This window comes from Lactuca serriola, chromosome 4 (assembly GCF_051521515.1).
Source record: "Lactuca serriola cultivar US96UC23 chromosome 4, Lser_US96UC23_V15, whole genome shotgun sequence".
NCBI classification, from domain to species: domain Eukaryota; kingdom Viridiplantae; phylum Streptophyta; class Magnoliopsida; order Asterales; family Asteraceae; genus Lactuca; species Lactuca serriola.
Genome location: NC_136411.1, coordinates 54029338 through 54046594, shown reverse-complemented (window position 1 = coordinate 54046594; position 17257 = coordinate 54029338). Strand labels below are relative to the sequence as shown.

At 43.1% G+C, this 17257-nt stretch overlaps 1 protein-coding gene and 1 non-coding gene across 2 annotated transcripts; one reads left to right on the top strand and one right to left on the bottom strand.

Moving 5' to 3' along the window:
• Positions 1–1141: 1141 nt before the first annotated feature.
• Positions 1142–3988, bottom strand: LOC145098383 (uncharacterized). The gene is made up of 3 exons (XM_079036012.1): positions 3289–3988; positions 2096–3162; positions 1142–1777 (listed from the first exon to the last, which is right to left on the bottom strand). The coding sequence occupies exons 1-3, from the start codon at positions 3986–3988 to the stop codon at positions 1142–1144; spliced, it is 2403 nt and encodes an 800-aa protein (XP_078892138.1).
• Positions 3989–5105: 1117 nt separating this feature from the next.
• Positions 5106–5212, top strand: LOC145103468 (small nucleolar RNA R71). Its single transcript, XR_013706560.1, has one exon. It is a non-coding gene; the product is annotated as a small nucleolar RNA R71 (small nucleolar RNA).
• Positions 5213–17257: the final 12045 nt, after the last annotated feature.

The window sequence follows — 17257 nt, the reverse complement described above, 5'->3', positions numbered from 1 at the left end:
TGGCTGTAAGTGAACATTTACTCGCCGAGTATAGTCGATATACTCGCCGAGTAGATGTCTCAGGTTGAAATTTTTTTTTTAAATTTGCCAATTTTATTGTATGAATTCCTTTGTTTAGCCCTTCCACCCCACACTCACAGTATAGCTTGTCCTCAAGCACTTAGAGAAATAGAATAAATGAAGAAGAATGAAAAAAAAACCAATATGAAAAATAAAGAAAAGGAAAGAAAATGCAAACGTGAAACTCGGGTTGCCTCCCGAGAAGCGCTTCTTTTGATGGAGTCATTAGCTGGACTCCGCCCCGTCTACGTTTTTGCGATTCCGCACAGTAGCAGCTCCTCCAATCCTTCATTTCGGGGGACTCCTTCTTCATATTTCTTCACTCTATGACCATTGACTTTAAATTGTGTGCCGTCTGTTGAGATCAATTCTATAGCCCCGTGAGGAAACACCGTCTTGACCAAAAAGGGACCATCCCACCTTGATTTGAGTTTGCCCGAGAAAAGTTTTAATCGAGAATTAAAAAGTAGTACTTTTTGGCCTTCATGGATGTCTTTGCTTTTGATTCTTTTGTCATGCCATCTCTTGGTCTTTTCTTTATAGAGCCATGAACTAGAATAAGCCTCATTTCGGAGTTCTTCAAGGGCATTCATTTGCATTAGGCGGTTGGTCTTCAATTCTTCCATGTCAAAGTTGCACCTCTTTAACGCCCAATATGCCTTATGCTCAATTTCAACCGGTAAATGACATTGCTTTCCATAAACTAACCTATATGGTGTAGTACCAATAGGTGTTTTGAAAGCGGTACGAAATGCCCATAGCGCGTCATCCAATTTATCCGACCATTCCTTGCGGTTGCTTCCCACCGACTTCTCTAAAATACGCTTCAAAGCTCGATTGGTCACTTCAGTTTGTCCACTCGTTTGCGGATGGTATGATGTGGAGAACTTATGGGTCACCCCATATTTCTTGAGCACCTTTTCCAATTGATCATTGGCAAAGTGTGTGCCACGGTCACTAATTAGGGCCATCGGAACACCAAACCGGGAGAATAGTTTTTTTAAGAATCGTACCACTACCCGTCCGTCATTTGTAGGTAAAGCCTGCGCCTCCACCCATTTCGAAACATAATCTACCGCCACTAGGATGTACTTGTTTCCTTTGGAGGTGGGAAAAGGTCCCATGAAGTCAATGCCCCACACGTCGAACACCTCACACACTTGAATGCTATGTTGTGGCAAGATGAAATGTTTCCCACCCTTTGACAAGCATCGCATTCTTTGACATATTGGGCTGCATCTTTGAAGATTGTAGGCCAATAGAACCCAATGTCAAAGATCTTTCTTGCGGTATAGTGTGCTCCATGATGGCCTCCCGTGGGCCCGCTATGGCAGTGTTCAAGTATTCTTCGACTTTCCTTTCCGAACACACATCTTCGTATAATTCCATCCGCACAGATTCGAAAGAGGTATGGATCGTCCCAAAAGTAATATTTGATCTCCGCAAAGAATTTCTTCTTTTGCTGGCTACTATAATCCTTCGGAACGTAATTTGTAGCTAAATAGTTAGCTATGTCTGCGAACCATGGCTCCTCTCCCACGGACACCATAATGTATTCATCCGGAAAGTCGTCTCCATCCTTATCTTCTTGCAATTTCGGGTTCTTGAGCCTAGATAAATGATCGGCCGCTACGTTCTCCATTCCTTTCTTGTCTCGTATCTCTATATCGAATTCTTGAAGAAGCAGCACCCATCGTATTAGTCTTGGCTTGGCATCCTGTTTGGAAAACAAATACTTGATAGCCGAGTGGTCAGTAAAAACAGTGGTTTTAGATAAAACTAAGTAAGGGCGAAACTTGTCAAAAGCGTAAACCACGGCTAACAGTTCTTTTTCAGTAGTAGTATAATTCTGTTGGGCAGGATTTAAGGTCTTGCTTGCATAATAGATGGGTTGAAAGTGCTTATCAACCCTTTGTCCAAGGACCGCTCCTAGTGCATAGTCACTAGCATCACACATGATCTCGAAGGGTAAGTTCCAATTTGGTGCTATAATGATCGGGGCATTAGTTAATTTTTCCTTTAGAAAGTCAAATGCCTCTAAACACTCTTTAGTAAAATTAAAGGGTGCATCTTTTAGTAATAATTGTGTTAGAGGTTTCGTGATTTTGGAAAAATCTTTTATAAAACACCGGTAAAAACCTGCGTGTCCCAAAAAACTTCTAATGCCCTTCACATTAGTTGGTGGGGGTAATTTGGCAATGGTGTCTATCTTTGCCCGATCCACCTCAATTCCCTTTTTAGAGACTTTATGTCCCAAAACTATACCCTCCTTGACCATGAAGTGACACTTTTCCCAATTTAGGACCAAGTCGGTTTTCTCACATCTAGCAAGCATTGAGTCAAGATTTGTGAGGCAGTCATTGAAAGAAGATCCGAATACAGAAAAGTCATCCATAAAGACCTCCATGAACTTTTCCACCATATCATGGAATATGGCGGTCATGCACCTTTGAAATGTCGCAGGTGCATTGCATAGTCCAAATGGCATGCGTCTATAGGCGAAAGTCCCACTGGGGCATGTAAAGGTGGTCTTTTCTTGGTCCATTGGGTCTATGGGTATTTGAAAATACCCTGAAAACCCATCTAAAAAGAAATAGTAGCTATGGTCCGATAGTCTCTCTAACATTTGATCTATGAAAGGAAGGGGAAAATGGTCTTTGCGAGTGGCATCGTTTAGCTTTCGATAATCGATGCACACTCGCCAACCGGTTACCGTTCGCGTTGGAATTAACTCGTTCTTTTCGTTGGTAATGACCGTCATTCCTCCTTTCTTGGGCACCACCTGGACCGGACTCACCCATGGACTATCGGAGATGGAGTAGATGATTCCTGCATCCAAAAGCTTGACCACCTCCTTCTTGACGACTTCTTGCATGTTCGGGTTTAATCGTCTTTGATGTTGCACCACCGGCCTTGCTCCTTCTTCTAAATTGATTTTGTGAGAGCAGTAGGATGGGCTTATTCCCTTGATGTCGGAGATGCTCCATGCGATGGCTCTTTTCCTTTTCTTCAACACGCGTACAAGCTCCTCCTTTTCCGTCTTGGATAGGTCCGAGGCTATGATCACAGGCTTCTGATTTCCTTCTTCCAGAAAGGCATACTCTAGATGACCAGGTAGTGTTTTGAGCTCCAATTTGTTGTACATAGTGACGGACTCGCCGAGTGCAGGTTTGGTACTCGGCGAGTTGGTGGCTGCATTCACGACTTCTGGCTTTTCTTCAGATGTACTCGGCGAGTAGATCGGGTCTACTCGGCGAGTAGTTCTTTCAGCTTGCTTCTTTATTTCTTCATACTCCGCTTCTTCCAACAGTCTTTCAATCTCTAGTAAGTCCTTTTCTGGATCAAATACTTCATCCAAAGCTGCAAACTTGTTGGAATCTTTAGGTATGTCTTCTTCCAATATTTCGTCAAGCATGTCGATTGAGAAAGCCGTGTCGTCACTACTCCTTGAGTACTTCATGGCTTGGTCTACCCTGAATGTCACTGAATCGTCCCCAACTCGCAATGTGAGCTTAGAATCTCTCATGTCTACGATAGCGCTAGCGGTGTTGAGGAAGGGCCTTCCAAGGATGATTGGCACTTGCGGATCCGCCTCCATGTCGAGAATGATGAAATCAGCCGGGAAGACAAATTTGTCTACTTTCACTAGCAAATCTTCACAAATGCCTCTTGGGAAAGTAACAGTCTTGTTTGCCAAATAAATTGCCATTCGAATTGGCCTTGGCTCCGGGAGGTCCAGCTTCTTAAAGAACGAGTATGGCATAAGGTTCACACTTGCTCCAGAATCAGCTAAGGCATGAATTGCAGCCAAGTTGCCAAATTGGCAAGGTAAAGTTAAGCTCCCCGGATCACCCTTCTTCTTTGGTAATTTGTTTAGCATTGCGGCGGAGCAATTCTCATTAAGCACTACCTTCTGCACTTCCTCCATCTTTCTTCTGTTAGTGAGGAGTTCCTTAAGGAACTTTGCATACTTGGGCATTTGCATGACGGCTTCAATGAAAGGAATGTTGATTTGAAGAGTTTTAATATGATCTAGAAACTTCTGATATTCCTCTTCCTGCTTCTCTTTCTTGGCTCGGGCTGGGTATGGCATTGGAGGCTGGTATGGTTTCAAGGGAGGCTGTTCATTTGTTTTAGCAGGGGTACTCGCCGAGTCCATCAGTCCTACTCGGCGAGTAGGACTCTCAGATTGTGAGTGTTGGTTTTCAACTTGTTCTTCCATTCCTTCCTTCTGTGAGTCCTTGGTTGCTTCAGTTCGAATGGGGACCAGGGGAGTAATGATCTTCCCACTTCTTGTGGTAACAATATTTACTTGTGCGCCTCGTGGGTTGTTCTCGGTTTTGCTAGGAAGCTCACCGGGTGACCTTTGGTTTAGTTGTTGAGCAAGTTGCCCAAGCTGCGTTTCTATGTTGTGGATGGATGCTTGCTGGTTCCTGAGCATTGTTCTTGTTTCTTGGATAACAGCATCATGGTCACTATGTCTTTTCTCGGAAGCGGCCACAAATTTAGTTAGCATATCATCCAAGCTTGGCTTCCTCTCTTGCACCGGCTCCTCCTTTTGGTAAAAGCCTCTTCCTTTTTGTCTGTACTTCTCCTCCTTGGCCTTCTTATACTCTTCGTAAGGCAGCCACTCCTTCTTTTGTTTGCGCCAGTCCTCATCATACCGGTCACCACTCGAATAACATACTTGTGCCTTTTTGTTGCCGTTCTCATCCAAATCGCAATCTCTAGTGAGGTGAGGTCCATTGCAGTTTTCACAACCCACCCGTATGGCATGGATAGTTTGATCCATTTTGTCCATTCTCCTATCCATGGTTTTTAACATGGCCATGACCGCGGATAAATCTTCAGTAGCAGCGTACGCGGCTCCCCTCGTGACATCATTCCTAGGGTTGTGGTATTCTCTAAAGTGTTTAGAGAATTCTTCAATCAATTCTTTAATCACCGGGGGTGGCTTCTTTGTAAGTGGGCCTTGTGAGTCTAGCAACTGCCGGGTTGTGACATTGACTCCATCATAAAAGATGGAAACTTCTTGTTGGCTGTTTAGATCATGGTGTGGGCAATTTCGTAGTAGACTTTTGTACCTCTCCTATGCTTCATATAAAGACTCTCCAGCTTGTTGTTCAAAGTTTGCAATGGCCTTCTTGAGTTTGGCTATTTTGGATGGTGGGCAAAAGTGATCAATAAATTCTTCCTTCATTCTGGCCCAAGTAGTGACTGACCCGGGGGGAAGTGATTTGAGCCAGTCTTTAGCAGCACCCTTGAAGGTTACCGGAAGCATCCAAAGTAGTTGAGTTTCGCGGGTTACATTTGGAATGTTGAAGTAATCAGCAACATCATTTACTTCATCCAAATGTTTGTAGGCATCTTCATGATCTTTCCCATAGAAAGGTATTTCCTTGAGCGCAGCTAGGATATGACCTTTTAGCTCGAAGGTAGCAGTTGCGGGAATTGCGGGTTGCACAAGTCCCGGGCCATGGTCGTCGCGCATCCTCTTCTTCCATTCTCCCATGGGAATTTCATCAATGTTAGCCATAGTGAATGCTAACTCTTCCTCCGATTCGGTTTCTTGTTCGTACGTTGCCTCCTCTTCTTCCTCGGTCTCGTATCCAATATCTTCTTGAATTGGCTCCTCAATTGTCAAGGAAGCGCTAGAAGCTCCTGATTTACTGCTCTTCTTTTTCCCAAAAATAGTCTTCAAGTTGGACAATGGTGATTTCTTTGGTGTGCTTGAACTCTCCACGTCCTTCCCTTTGTTTCTTTTCAATTCGGATTCGGGGTCTTCAAACGGGGGTACCAGTGGTGTGTTTGCTCCTCTGGTCATGAGAGTCCTGAAATTGATCAAATAAAAAAAACGTAAAAAGAACAAAAGGATTGTAAAAAAATTGCTAACTAAACTGCTACTCGCCGAGTAGGTGCGAGTGCACTCGGCGAGTATCAGTGATATTTCAAAAAAAAGTTTTAAGTTTTAACCTAACTAAAACAGATACTAAAACCTAATTACTAGTTACTAAATTGCAATAAATGAACTTTATGCAAGTAAACTCACACAAAGGATCGAAAAAAATTAGGAATTAGCTTAATTATTTAGAACCGTTCCCCGGCAACGGCGCCAAAAACTTGATGTGTGTAAATTCAACTAGTTTTATCCCTACTTTTTATTAATAATTTGAGCACACAAAGGCAGTGAACCTGTCTTTAAGTTGTATAGATTGATAAGTGAGGTATCGAACTCAGGGAACGGGTAATTAAACTAATAGCTAATTTTAACAAATAATAAAAGTAAAGGGTTTTTCTCTAGTTTTGCAAGACTAGAAACTTAGACAAACTAAATTAACTAATTAACTAAAGCAACAAGTATTCACCAAATTTGATAAAGATGTTTCTATTTAGGTTCAACCAATTCACTCCTATGGTTATTTAAGTTAAGATGGATTAATTGCTATTGGTTACCAATTATAATAGTTAGGTTCATATTCATTACTCCTAACCCTTAGACAATTAACTAATTTAAGCGTTGATCAAGTGTTTAAACTAATTAATTCCCTAGATTAATTATTTGGATTAAATAAGATTTGTAATGGTTAATTAAGTTATTAATTCAATTAACCTCTTGTTGATGGTTTCTCAAACAAGCTCACACATTAATCTTCCTATTTTCTTATTAATCTTAGTTTCATAATCATTACTTCTAAGCATATGTTTTAGCATTCACATAGACATATGAGGTTAACAATTAAGTGATGTTCATGCAACCTAATTGCCTTCCAATTAACAGAAAATAGTAGTGATTAATACATAAGGTTCTTTAACAAACTTAATTTAATAAATCACCAATAGACAATTAAGCAAAAATTAATAATTAAACCATAGGAGTTCTTTGGTATTCCCCAAACAGAAACAAAAACGAATTTAGTTCATAGTTGCAGTAGAAACAAACACAAAAACAAAGTTTATTAGTGCAAACATGTTTAATTCCTAAGTCTAAGTGGTAGAATTAACCTAATTGCTTGAATTCTTCCAACTCTTGAAGCTTAGGGTTCCTTAGCGCCTTCTGAACCTTTTAGTCGCAGCTGATCCTTCAAAATTCGCCAGGAATGAATTCCCATGGAATAAGGATTCGTCTTTTGGCATATCGTCGTGCACTCGCCGAGTAGGGTCGATCTACTCGCCGAGTAGATCTCCTTCTTTCACTCTTTAATCTTCACTTGCTTTCCTTTTCTCCTTTTTGCCTCCAAGCATATCTTTTGGACTGAAAACACAATTCACAACATTTTAAGTACCTTTTGTCCACATTATTCTCATAATTAATCAAAAATAACTAAGAATATATGTCAAATAATTAACTAATTAGGCACATATCATAGTCGCAATAAATATTAGACTAAAATCTAGCGATAATAATGATAGGTTTCGTCGAAGGAAAAGACGATTGTTAGAAGCGAAGCGGTGTCCGAATTTCGCGTCATCACTGTAACAAGTGAGTGCATAGTTACTTTTATCTTACACATAGATATGAAGTATTTAATATAAATTACGTGCTATGTGTGCATATTGTATGTGTTATTGATATCTATGTTGGATGAAGAAAATATACACGTTTTACTTGATTTAAATTGTATATGTATTTTGATACCTATAAATATATTGGGTAAAGATCGGCAGATGAAAGAAGAGAGATGAAAGATGATGTAGATGATGAGAGGTGAAAGATGACAAGAAGCCTTGACCCAAACAATGATCCAGTCATCTAGTAAAGTATAGATGATGACCACAGACTATTCTAGACAGTCCATTGGAAAGCTAACAGGCGCGTAACCTACAGGTGTTGTGAACGATGTGTTCACCAGATGTACTCTAAAAACGCCGACAACTATGAACTCAGTGCCTTACAAATGAACATTAGAAGCTATGTATTTAGTACCCTATAGATGAATATTGGTAGCTATGGACTTAGTGCCTAACAGATAACATCGACAACTATGAACTTAGTGACTGTTAGATAAACTCTAGTAGTGATGGACTTCGTGCCTATTCCTTAGGCAATCCTTAGGAATAAATATTGAGGATTAGATGATTATTAGGGAAGATACTTAAGAATAAAGAAGATAATGTGGATGAGTAACTGGGTTAATTGTTTGATGATTAAAATAATTATATTATTGTGGGTTGAAAACCCTATGTAGGCACCGGGTTTCCCAACCTGACCCACTCAGTTTATTTTTATCACAGGTGTCGATACGAAGATACATTACATTGAGAGATTAAAGGAGATGTATATCATTAGTGTAAATATGGTTTGTTTATGCTTATGTTTCTGTATTGACGATGACATCCCAATGTTTAATATAAACAAAATACATTTCTTCGGAAATTCTTGATAATATCTTTATCATGTTTTTTCGGAACAAATTCTGCAATAATATTTTTTAAAATGTATACTCTGATTTTTCAATAAGCATAAATAAAATTTTTAAAATGACCGTGAATTTGGGGATGTCACACCTAATTAGGTGATACATAACTCATTCTTGATGAGGTTTGGATAATCTTTGAGCTGCGATTGTCTCCAATAGTAGCGTCGAATAAACTCGAGTTAAACTTTGTAGTTTTCTTCATATAACCTGTTTCAGACCAACACCTACTATGGTTTAAACCTGCCCTTGATCTTGATCGAGAGTGGAAAATTGAAGTATAAGAGCAATACGTATGAGAATGAGTTAATCTGATTCGAGATTTTTCTACAATTTCTTGCATTAGAAGAAAATTTAATGTTTTTCTTTTTATGAAATTCAGTTAACAGTAATTACTGCATATACCAAATGGACGATACTTACTTACCATGGAAGCATGGAAAAAGAGTGATGTAGCTATTTTTTGCATTATTTCAACCAAATGAGGCTGAAAACTTTTCTAGAGCAAGTATATGTATAAAAAATAATTTTGTTGGCTTCATTGTTATTATGATTTGTACCCAGCCACACCGTGATGGCTAAGTGCAAATTCCAAGGTAAATAACATGGCATATTTGCTCTAACTATAAAAAATGTTGGTTGTAATTACAAGAAATATCAGCATACTTTTTTTTATGATTAATGACATTGAAGATTTGGTAACTTGAAATGGATCTGGTATTTTTTTGTTATAAAATCATTAAGTGTTTGTTTTTTGCAACCTGTTTTCTATCTCGAGTACAAATGGTGACATTTTTCTTTTGTGGAAGATTCTAGCATCTCGAATACCTAGGTTTTATTTGAGTAACAGACGCTTTGAACTCCATCATAAAATTTATTTTTCAATTTTAGTTTAAAAGTAAGCAGCTTTGACATTTTTCTTGAAAGCCTTGTAGGTCATATGCATGGTTGAGTGATGCCTCTCACTATCAGGTTTGTCAATTAATAGTTGACGTAAAAAGTTAAGTTTTCATTCACATAGTCATATCTAATTGTTGTTAACCAATTGTAAACTTGAGATTAGAATCTAATTATGTTATTCACAAATCATAATTCCTTTTATTCACATTGCAGGCTATGAGGTTTGGTGATCTTCGAAGTCATCAAAGTTAAAGCCATCAATTTCATCAAAATAAGCTCTAATATAGCATGTTCCTTTCATTTCTATTTTGTTAAACTGTAACATCCCGAAATATCAAGAGTAGAGTTGAAGGGCTAAAAGAGTAAGTTGTGGAAGAGTGACTCGGCGAGTCCATGGATGGACTCGGCGAGTAGAGTCGCGATTGGGTCGCGTGTTAAGTAGCCGACTCGGCGAGTCAGTAAGGAGGACTCGGCGAGTAGGCGCTGAGTGGAGAAAACCCTAATTCCCGGGGTTGAGCCCTATATAAAGAACATTATGTTTTCCTCCCAGCCTCTTTATCACCCCTTGAGCCCCAGAAAACCCTAAATCGCGGAGAAGCACCATTGTTGAGTGGATTGGAGCTTGGAGAAGTAATTATTGAAGGAATTTTGAGAGATTAAAGGCTTGGAGCAAGGGGCTTTGCTTGGAATCGAATTGCATTGCAGATTGGGTGTCCATTGGAGGTAATATCTCGTTCTTGGGCTATTGTTATGTTATTTCTTCATTTTGGGGTTTGTGGGAACTTGTCTATGGGTGGAATTGGAAGTCTAGAGGTTAGATCTGAGGTTGCTACCTCAAATCTGGAATAGAGAAGAATCAGAGAGCATGAAAGTTCCTGTGTTGGAATGTTTAGTGAAGCTTACATGTCCCAAACCCTAAACCATTGTGCAAATAGCCTAGATCTCGTTGGATTCACGTAAAGTTTGCCACTTTACGTGATAAAGGGGTTGTAGGAAGCTAGATCTATGTTTTGGATCAATTGCATGGCTTGGAGTGCTTCTGTATGGATTCAGACCAGTGGTACTCGGCGAGTCACATGAGTGTACTCGACGAGTTGTTTGAAGATGAGCTGGGACTCGGCGAGTTGGAAGAACAACTCGGCGAGTTGGATGAAGATGGCCTGGAACTCGGCGAGTAGGTTGAAGATAGCCATAGACTCGGCGAGTCTGTTCTTGGACTCGACGAGTCTTGTCGAAGAGTTCCGATATTCTCTGGTTGAGTCGAGAATCGGTGAGTCAAGGGATGACTCGGTGAGTTATGTGCGAGAGGACTCTGAAGTTGTGGGACTCAGCGAGTTAGGTCGCGGATTGAGTGAAGTTCTGAGTATGGGAACTCGGCGAGTCATCGGGTTGACTCAGCGAGTAGGGTCAGTCAGGGGTTGACTTTGACCTTGTCTTTGACCAAGGGTTGACCAGTGGTTTCCAGGGGTATTTTGGTAATTGTTGATTATTGTTTGAGTTCAGTGCATTGGTGGCTGTCCAGAGGTGGAGATCGTATCAGTGATCGGAGCAGCTTGAGTTATCTGTTCAGTCGGCAGTTTCGAGGTGAGTTATCCTCACTATATCTATAGGGTCTACGGCACCAAGGCCGACCCCTTTATCGGATGGAAATCCGAGTAGTGTTTGTTGTTATGATATTGCGGAATATGGGCCGAAAGGCATTATATGTTGTGGGCCGGAAGGCATTATATGTTGTGGGCCGGAAGGCATTGCGATGTGGACCGGAAGGTCATGGCCTGGAAAGGCGTATGTGTGTACTTAGTATGTTGACTGATTCGTATGGTGATGTTATGCTAGTGACCGGTTAGTCCGGTATCTTGGTTAGGGTAATGATATGTTATGTGATCTGTTGATCGATTCGCTGACTATGATCTGTTGAATGATTATATGTTATGTGCATAGTTGTTTGGTCTGGGGATTTGACCCGATATGTAAGGTTGTTCTATGTTCTGTTACGTTATGTATGCTGTTATGTTATGGGCCGGAAGGCGATGTGTTATGGACCGGAAGGCAATATGTTATGGGCCGGAAGGCGATATGTTTTGGACCGGAAGGTCGTGGCCTGGAAGGGCGTATTTGTGGTTGGTATTTTTGGGGGTATCTCACTAAGCTTTCGGGCTTACAGTTGTGGTTTTATGTTTTCAGGTTCTCAGGAGTTTGTGGCAAGGCAAAGGCGTGATCGTACCGTTCCCCGCGTTGGTGTTTTATGATTTGAACCTGGGAAAAATACTCTGTTAAATAATGTATTGAAAACCTTTTTGTAACAACGTTATTAAAATGAGTGGTTTTTGAAAAGTTTTAATTGTTTTGAAATTTTGGTCGTTACAAGTTGGTATCAGAGCCTTGGTTTGAGTGAATTGGAGGAACACTCGTGTAACTCCAGTCTCAAATCGAGGAAGGTTTTAAAAGAGAAATTAAAATGGTTTTCAAATTAAGTAAAAGGGGGACGCGGTGGTACGATCAGTCGGAGCCAGTAAGTAACCCCAAATTTACCATTCATGACACTTGTTTTATGGAGCTTTGATAGAACAACATGCTAGAGTTAGGCTAGGGATCTTCAGGATTTCATGATAATGTTGCCTGATTTGTGATGCCTGTAGCCTAGGGTCCCTTATGGGAGATTCTCAGTGTTCCTCTAGTGGTGAGGTTGGATAGTTGTTATGCATGTTTCTCTAGGGTATTGTGGTAGTACTTCATACAAATATGGGTAGGTGTGGAAGGTAGTATGGGCCCGTACTACTGAAAGCACAGGACCCATACGCGTATCAGGGAAACCATGATCTCTAGGGTTGGGTTGCGAGAGTTGGATCCTCGGATTGTGGGAAGTGTTTGAGATTTGGTATGGTGTTTTTCATTATGGAGATTCCGAGGCATGATGATAGTGGATCCGGATCAGGATCGGGAGCTGGAGAGAGAGTTCCGGATGGATCGGTGCCGTCTGAGGTTATCGATCAGTTGAGCACGAGCGAGTTGGATGCGAGGATTCGCGAGATCCGGCATGATGGGGTTGCTGCATTGTTCCGGGCTGAGTTGCCGGAACTGTTTGGGTCGATCAAGACCGCCATGGTTGAGTATTTTGATGAGCGCTATGCGACTCTCGCAGAGATGGCTGCCGTGGCGGCTACAGTGGTTGTAGCAACGGCAGGGGGAGGAGCTGATAGGGATTTTCAGTATCGGGACTTCGATAATACGGAGCCCCCCACCTTCGATGGAGTTCAGGACCCGATTGTTGCTATGAGGTGGTTATCAGACGTGGAGGGGTGTTTCTTCACGTGTTCATGCCCTGCTGATCTGAGGGTGAGGTGTGCTCTGAACCTGTTGAGGCTCGGGGCGAAGGATTGGTGGAGAGTGACCACGGGGGTCATACTCAGATGTGCAGAGGGCTGCGGTTTCATGGGATCAGTTCAGAGAGATGTTCAGCACTCGATATGTTCCGCAAGTTGCGAGGGAGAGATTGGCTCAGGAGTTCCTTGAGCTGAAGCAGGATTCGGAGTCGGTGACTGAGATCGCCAGGATGTTCTTTGTGAGGGTGATGTTTTGCCCTGAGTTCGCTTCGGAGCAGGCTCAGATGTCCCGATATCTGAGTATGTTCAAGGGGGGATATCAGACAGTTCATGTCTGTGCAGGGGTGTGAGACTTTGTTGGAGTTGCAGGAGGCCGCCAGGCGGCATGAGTTAGAGGTTGAGTTGCAGTTGCGTGAGCTGAGGCAGGCTCCGATGCAGTCGCAGCCGGCGCCGAAACGGTCCAGGACCGTTGATGTTAGAGTGGGGAATCTGCGCGGCCACACTTGTGGGAAGTGTGGGATGGGTCATACCGGAGTTTGTTGGTCCGGTGGTGCATGCCGCAAGTGCGGAAAGGAGGAGCACTATGCGCGGGATTGTCGGCAGTCAGTGCCGGTTCGGGATTTGAGGATTTGTTATCATTGTTGTTAGGTTGGACATTTGAGGGTCAACTGTCCACAGCTTTCTGCAGGACCGGTGTAGGCTCCAGCACCGGCCACTTTGAGGATTCCAGGAGGAGGTCAGGATGGAGCGGAGCCCCAAGGGCTCAGGGTCGTGCTTATCAGCTTGCGGCAGAGGAGGTCAGAGCAGTGTCGGAGGCAGCTGCGGGTATGTTTCTTTCTTGATGTTTTGTTATCTTGCGATTATGGTGGTGTATTGTTTGTGCTGGTATCTTTGTGTGGATTTCGATGCGGTATTCGTCATTTTGCGGGTTGAGGTTTGGCATGGTTATGGATTTATGTTTCGGGTTTTCGTCTTGGTATCCGTTGTTCCTTGAGGGTTTGGCATGGTTATGGATTTATGTTTTGGGTTTTCGTCTTGGTATCCGTTGTTCCTTGAGGGTTTGGCATGGTTATGGATTTGTGTTTCGGGTTGGTATCCGTTGTTCCCTGAGGGTTTGGTATGATTATAGTTTGGTGTTTTGTGCTATCGTTGGTTATCGTTCGTGAGGGTTATTAGTGGAGATGCGGCATTGGGTTGAATGTCGGGAAGCATCCACATTCGTGGAAGGGAGAATTGGAGAATTCTCCGGGAGATCGATGAGTATTTGAGGGTGCTTAGCTGTTGGGATTCAGCAGTGTTCTGTCAGCCCAGAGTATAGGCTGATAGGAGCGAGTGTCGGGCATGCGGGGCGAGATACAGACCTAGAGCATTTGATTGTGGAGGCCTGGGAGCAGGCCGGGATCAAGTTTGAGTAGGTAACCGGGGTTATGTGATCAGAGTATTTGTATGCTTTATGTATGTTATGTGTTGTACTGCATTATTTCTATGTGATTTATGCTGTGCATGTTTTCAGAGTTGGAACCGGAGGGTTCCTGGAGTTAGAACCGGAAGGTTCACAGAGTTAGAACCTGAGGGTTCACAGAGTTTGGGTGTATGGACCCACAGAGTTATAGCCTCGAGTGGCTAATATGTGTTAGGTGAGTCGGTCCAGTCATGCTGGAGACTCTGTTGGTATTGTCGGATCAGTTTGAGATTGCGGATTGTGTATGTTGCAGTGTGATTGCATTGGAAGGTCTGGCCCCGGGTAGTGATCTTGTTTAGTTGAGGTAGTGCATGGGCTTGAGAGTCCCTGCGAGGAGAGTCAGAGTAAGTGTGTGGGATGGATTGCAGACACGCTAATGGGTGGTGTAGCGTTAGACGTGCACCGTGGCATTTTTCGGAGTGACATTGTGGCCGAGTGGATTCCTTGGTAAAGGAAGAGAGAGAGGTAAGAGGTGTGTAACTCCGAGAGGGAGTGCAAGTTCACGGAAGTGAAAGCGGCAGAGCAGAGTTATGATTAGAGTAATTCGAGTATGGTCACTGAGCAACGTGTTTGCGGCAGTGGAGTAGAAGCTCATCCGGTTTGGAATGTCTGCTGAGGTCGCGGAGGGAAATCCGCAAGTGTAGAGCCAAGAGGCTCGGAAGGGATGCAGGGAGAGAGAGTCTTGGACTCTCAGTGTGATTCTGATCAGGGTATGGGGTGTATATTAGTGGTTCATCCTGGGGGATGTTTGAGGATATTATCAGTGTATCAGGTTTTCCCAACCTGAGGGTGTTAGAGCTAGTTCAGCATGTGTATGCCGTTGCAAGGGGAGAACTCGTGAGAGTTGCTCTGAGATTGAGAATGGGTCTCTCAGTCGTTCCGGAATGGATAGAGTGGGATTCGGATCGGGGATCCGATCGTCCTTGGTTTTCTAACCCTTATGGGTCGAGTGATTGTTGAGATTTAGAGCAGAGTTGCATCTTGGGTAATTCTCGGTTATTGAGAATGATAATCAGGGGTACAGTCGATGCCCGGTTCGAGACGGTGGTCAGGACACCGTGCAGGAGGGGAAAGTGTGTTCGAGTTTCGATAAGTATGCCTGGAGGGACCTGGTCCGGTTAAGGCGAGGTGGAACGTTATGGGAGTATCCTTGGAGTTGAGTTGATGTAGGCTTCGAGGGCGAAGCCTAATTTAAGTGGGGGAGAATTGTAACATCCTGAAATATCAAGAGTAGAGTTGAAGGGCTAAAAGAGTAAGTTGTGGAAGAGTGACTCGGCGAGTCCATGGATGGAATCGGCGAGTAGAGTCGCGACTGGGTCGCGTGTTAAGTAGCCGACTCGGCGAGTCAGTAAGGAGGACTCGGCGAGTAGGCGCTGAGTGGAGAAAACCCTAATTCCCGGGGTTGAGCCCTATATAAAGAACATTATGTTTTCCTCCCAGCCTCTTTATCACCCCTTGAGCCCCAGAAAACCCTAAATTGCGGAGAAGCACCATTGTTGAGTGGATTGGAGCTTGGAGAAGTAATTATTGAAGGAATTTTGAGAGATTAAAGGCTTGGAGCAAGGGGCTTTGCTTGGAATCGAATTGCATTGCAGATTGGGCGTCCATTGGAGGTAATATCTCGTTCTTGGGCTATTGTTATGTTATTTCTTCATTTTGGGGTTTGTGGGAACTTGTCTATGGGTGGAATTGGAAGTCTAGAGGTTAGATCTGAGGTTGCTACCTCAGATCTGTAATAGAGAAGAATCAGAGAGCATGAAAGTTCCTGTGTTGGAATGTTTAGTGAAGCTTACATGTCCCAAACCCTAAACCATTGTGAAAATAGCCTAGATCTCGTTGGATTCACGTAAAGTTTGCCACTTTACGTGATAAAGGGGTTGTAGGAAGCTAGATCTATGTTTTGGATCAATTGCATGGCTTGGAGTGCTTCTGTATGGATTCAGACCAGTGGTACTCGGCGAGTCACATGAGTGTACTCGACGAGTTGTTTGAAGATGAGCTGGGACTCGGCGAGTTGGAAGAACAACTCGGCGAGTTGGATGAAGATGGCCTGGAACTCGGCGAGTAGGTTGAAGATAGCCATAGACTCGGCGAGTCTGTTCTTGGACTCGACGAGTCTTGTCGAAGAGTTCCGATATTCTCTGGTTGAGTCGAGAATCGGTGAGTCCAGGGATGACTCGGTGAGTTATGTGCGAGAGGACTCTGAAGTTGTGGGACTCAACGAGTTAGGTCGCGGATTGAGTGAAGTTCTGAGTATGGGAACTCGGCGAGTCATCGGGTTGACTCAGCGAGTAGGGTCAGTCAGGGGTTGACTTTGACCTTGTCTTTGACCAAGGGTTGACCAGTGGTTTCCAGGGGTATTTTGGTAATTGTTGATTATTGCTTGAGTTCAGTGCATTGGTGGCTGTCCAGAGGTGGAGATCGTATCAGTGATCGGAGCAGCTTGAGTTATCTGTTCAGTCGGCAGTTTCGAGGTAAGTTATCCTCACTATATCTATAGGGTCTACGGCACCAAGGCCGACCCCTTTATCGGATGGAAATCCGAGTAGTGTTTGTTGTTATGATATTGCGGAATATGGGCCAGAAGGCATTACGTTATGGGCCGGAAGGCATTATATGTTGTGGGCCGGAAGGCATTGCGATGTGGACCGGAAGGTCATGGCCTGGAAAGGCGTATGTGTGTAATTAGTATGTTGACTGATTCTTATGGTGATGTTATGCTAGTGACCGGTTAGTCTGGTATCTTGGTTAGGGTAATGATATGTTATGTGATCTGTTGATCGATTCGCTGACTATGATCTGTTGAATGATTATATGTTATGTGCACAGTTGTTTGGTCTGGGGATTTGAGCCGATATGTAAGGTTGTTCTATGTTCTGTTATGTTATGTATGTTGTTATGTTATGGGCCGGAAGGCGATGTGTTATGGGCCGGAAGGCAATATGTTATGGGCCGGAAGGCGATATGTTTTGGACCGGAAGGTCGTGGCCTGGAAGGGCGTATTTGTGGTTGGTATTTTTGGGGGTATCTCACTAAGCTTTCGGGCTTACAGTTGTGGTTTTATGTTTTCAGGTTCTCAGGAGTCTGTGGCAAGGCAA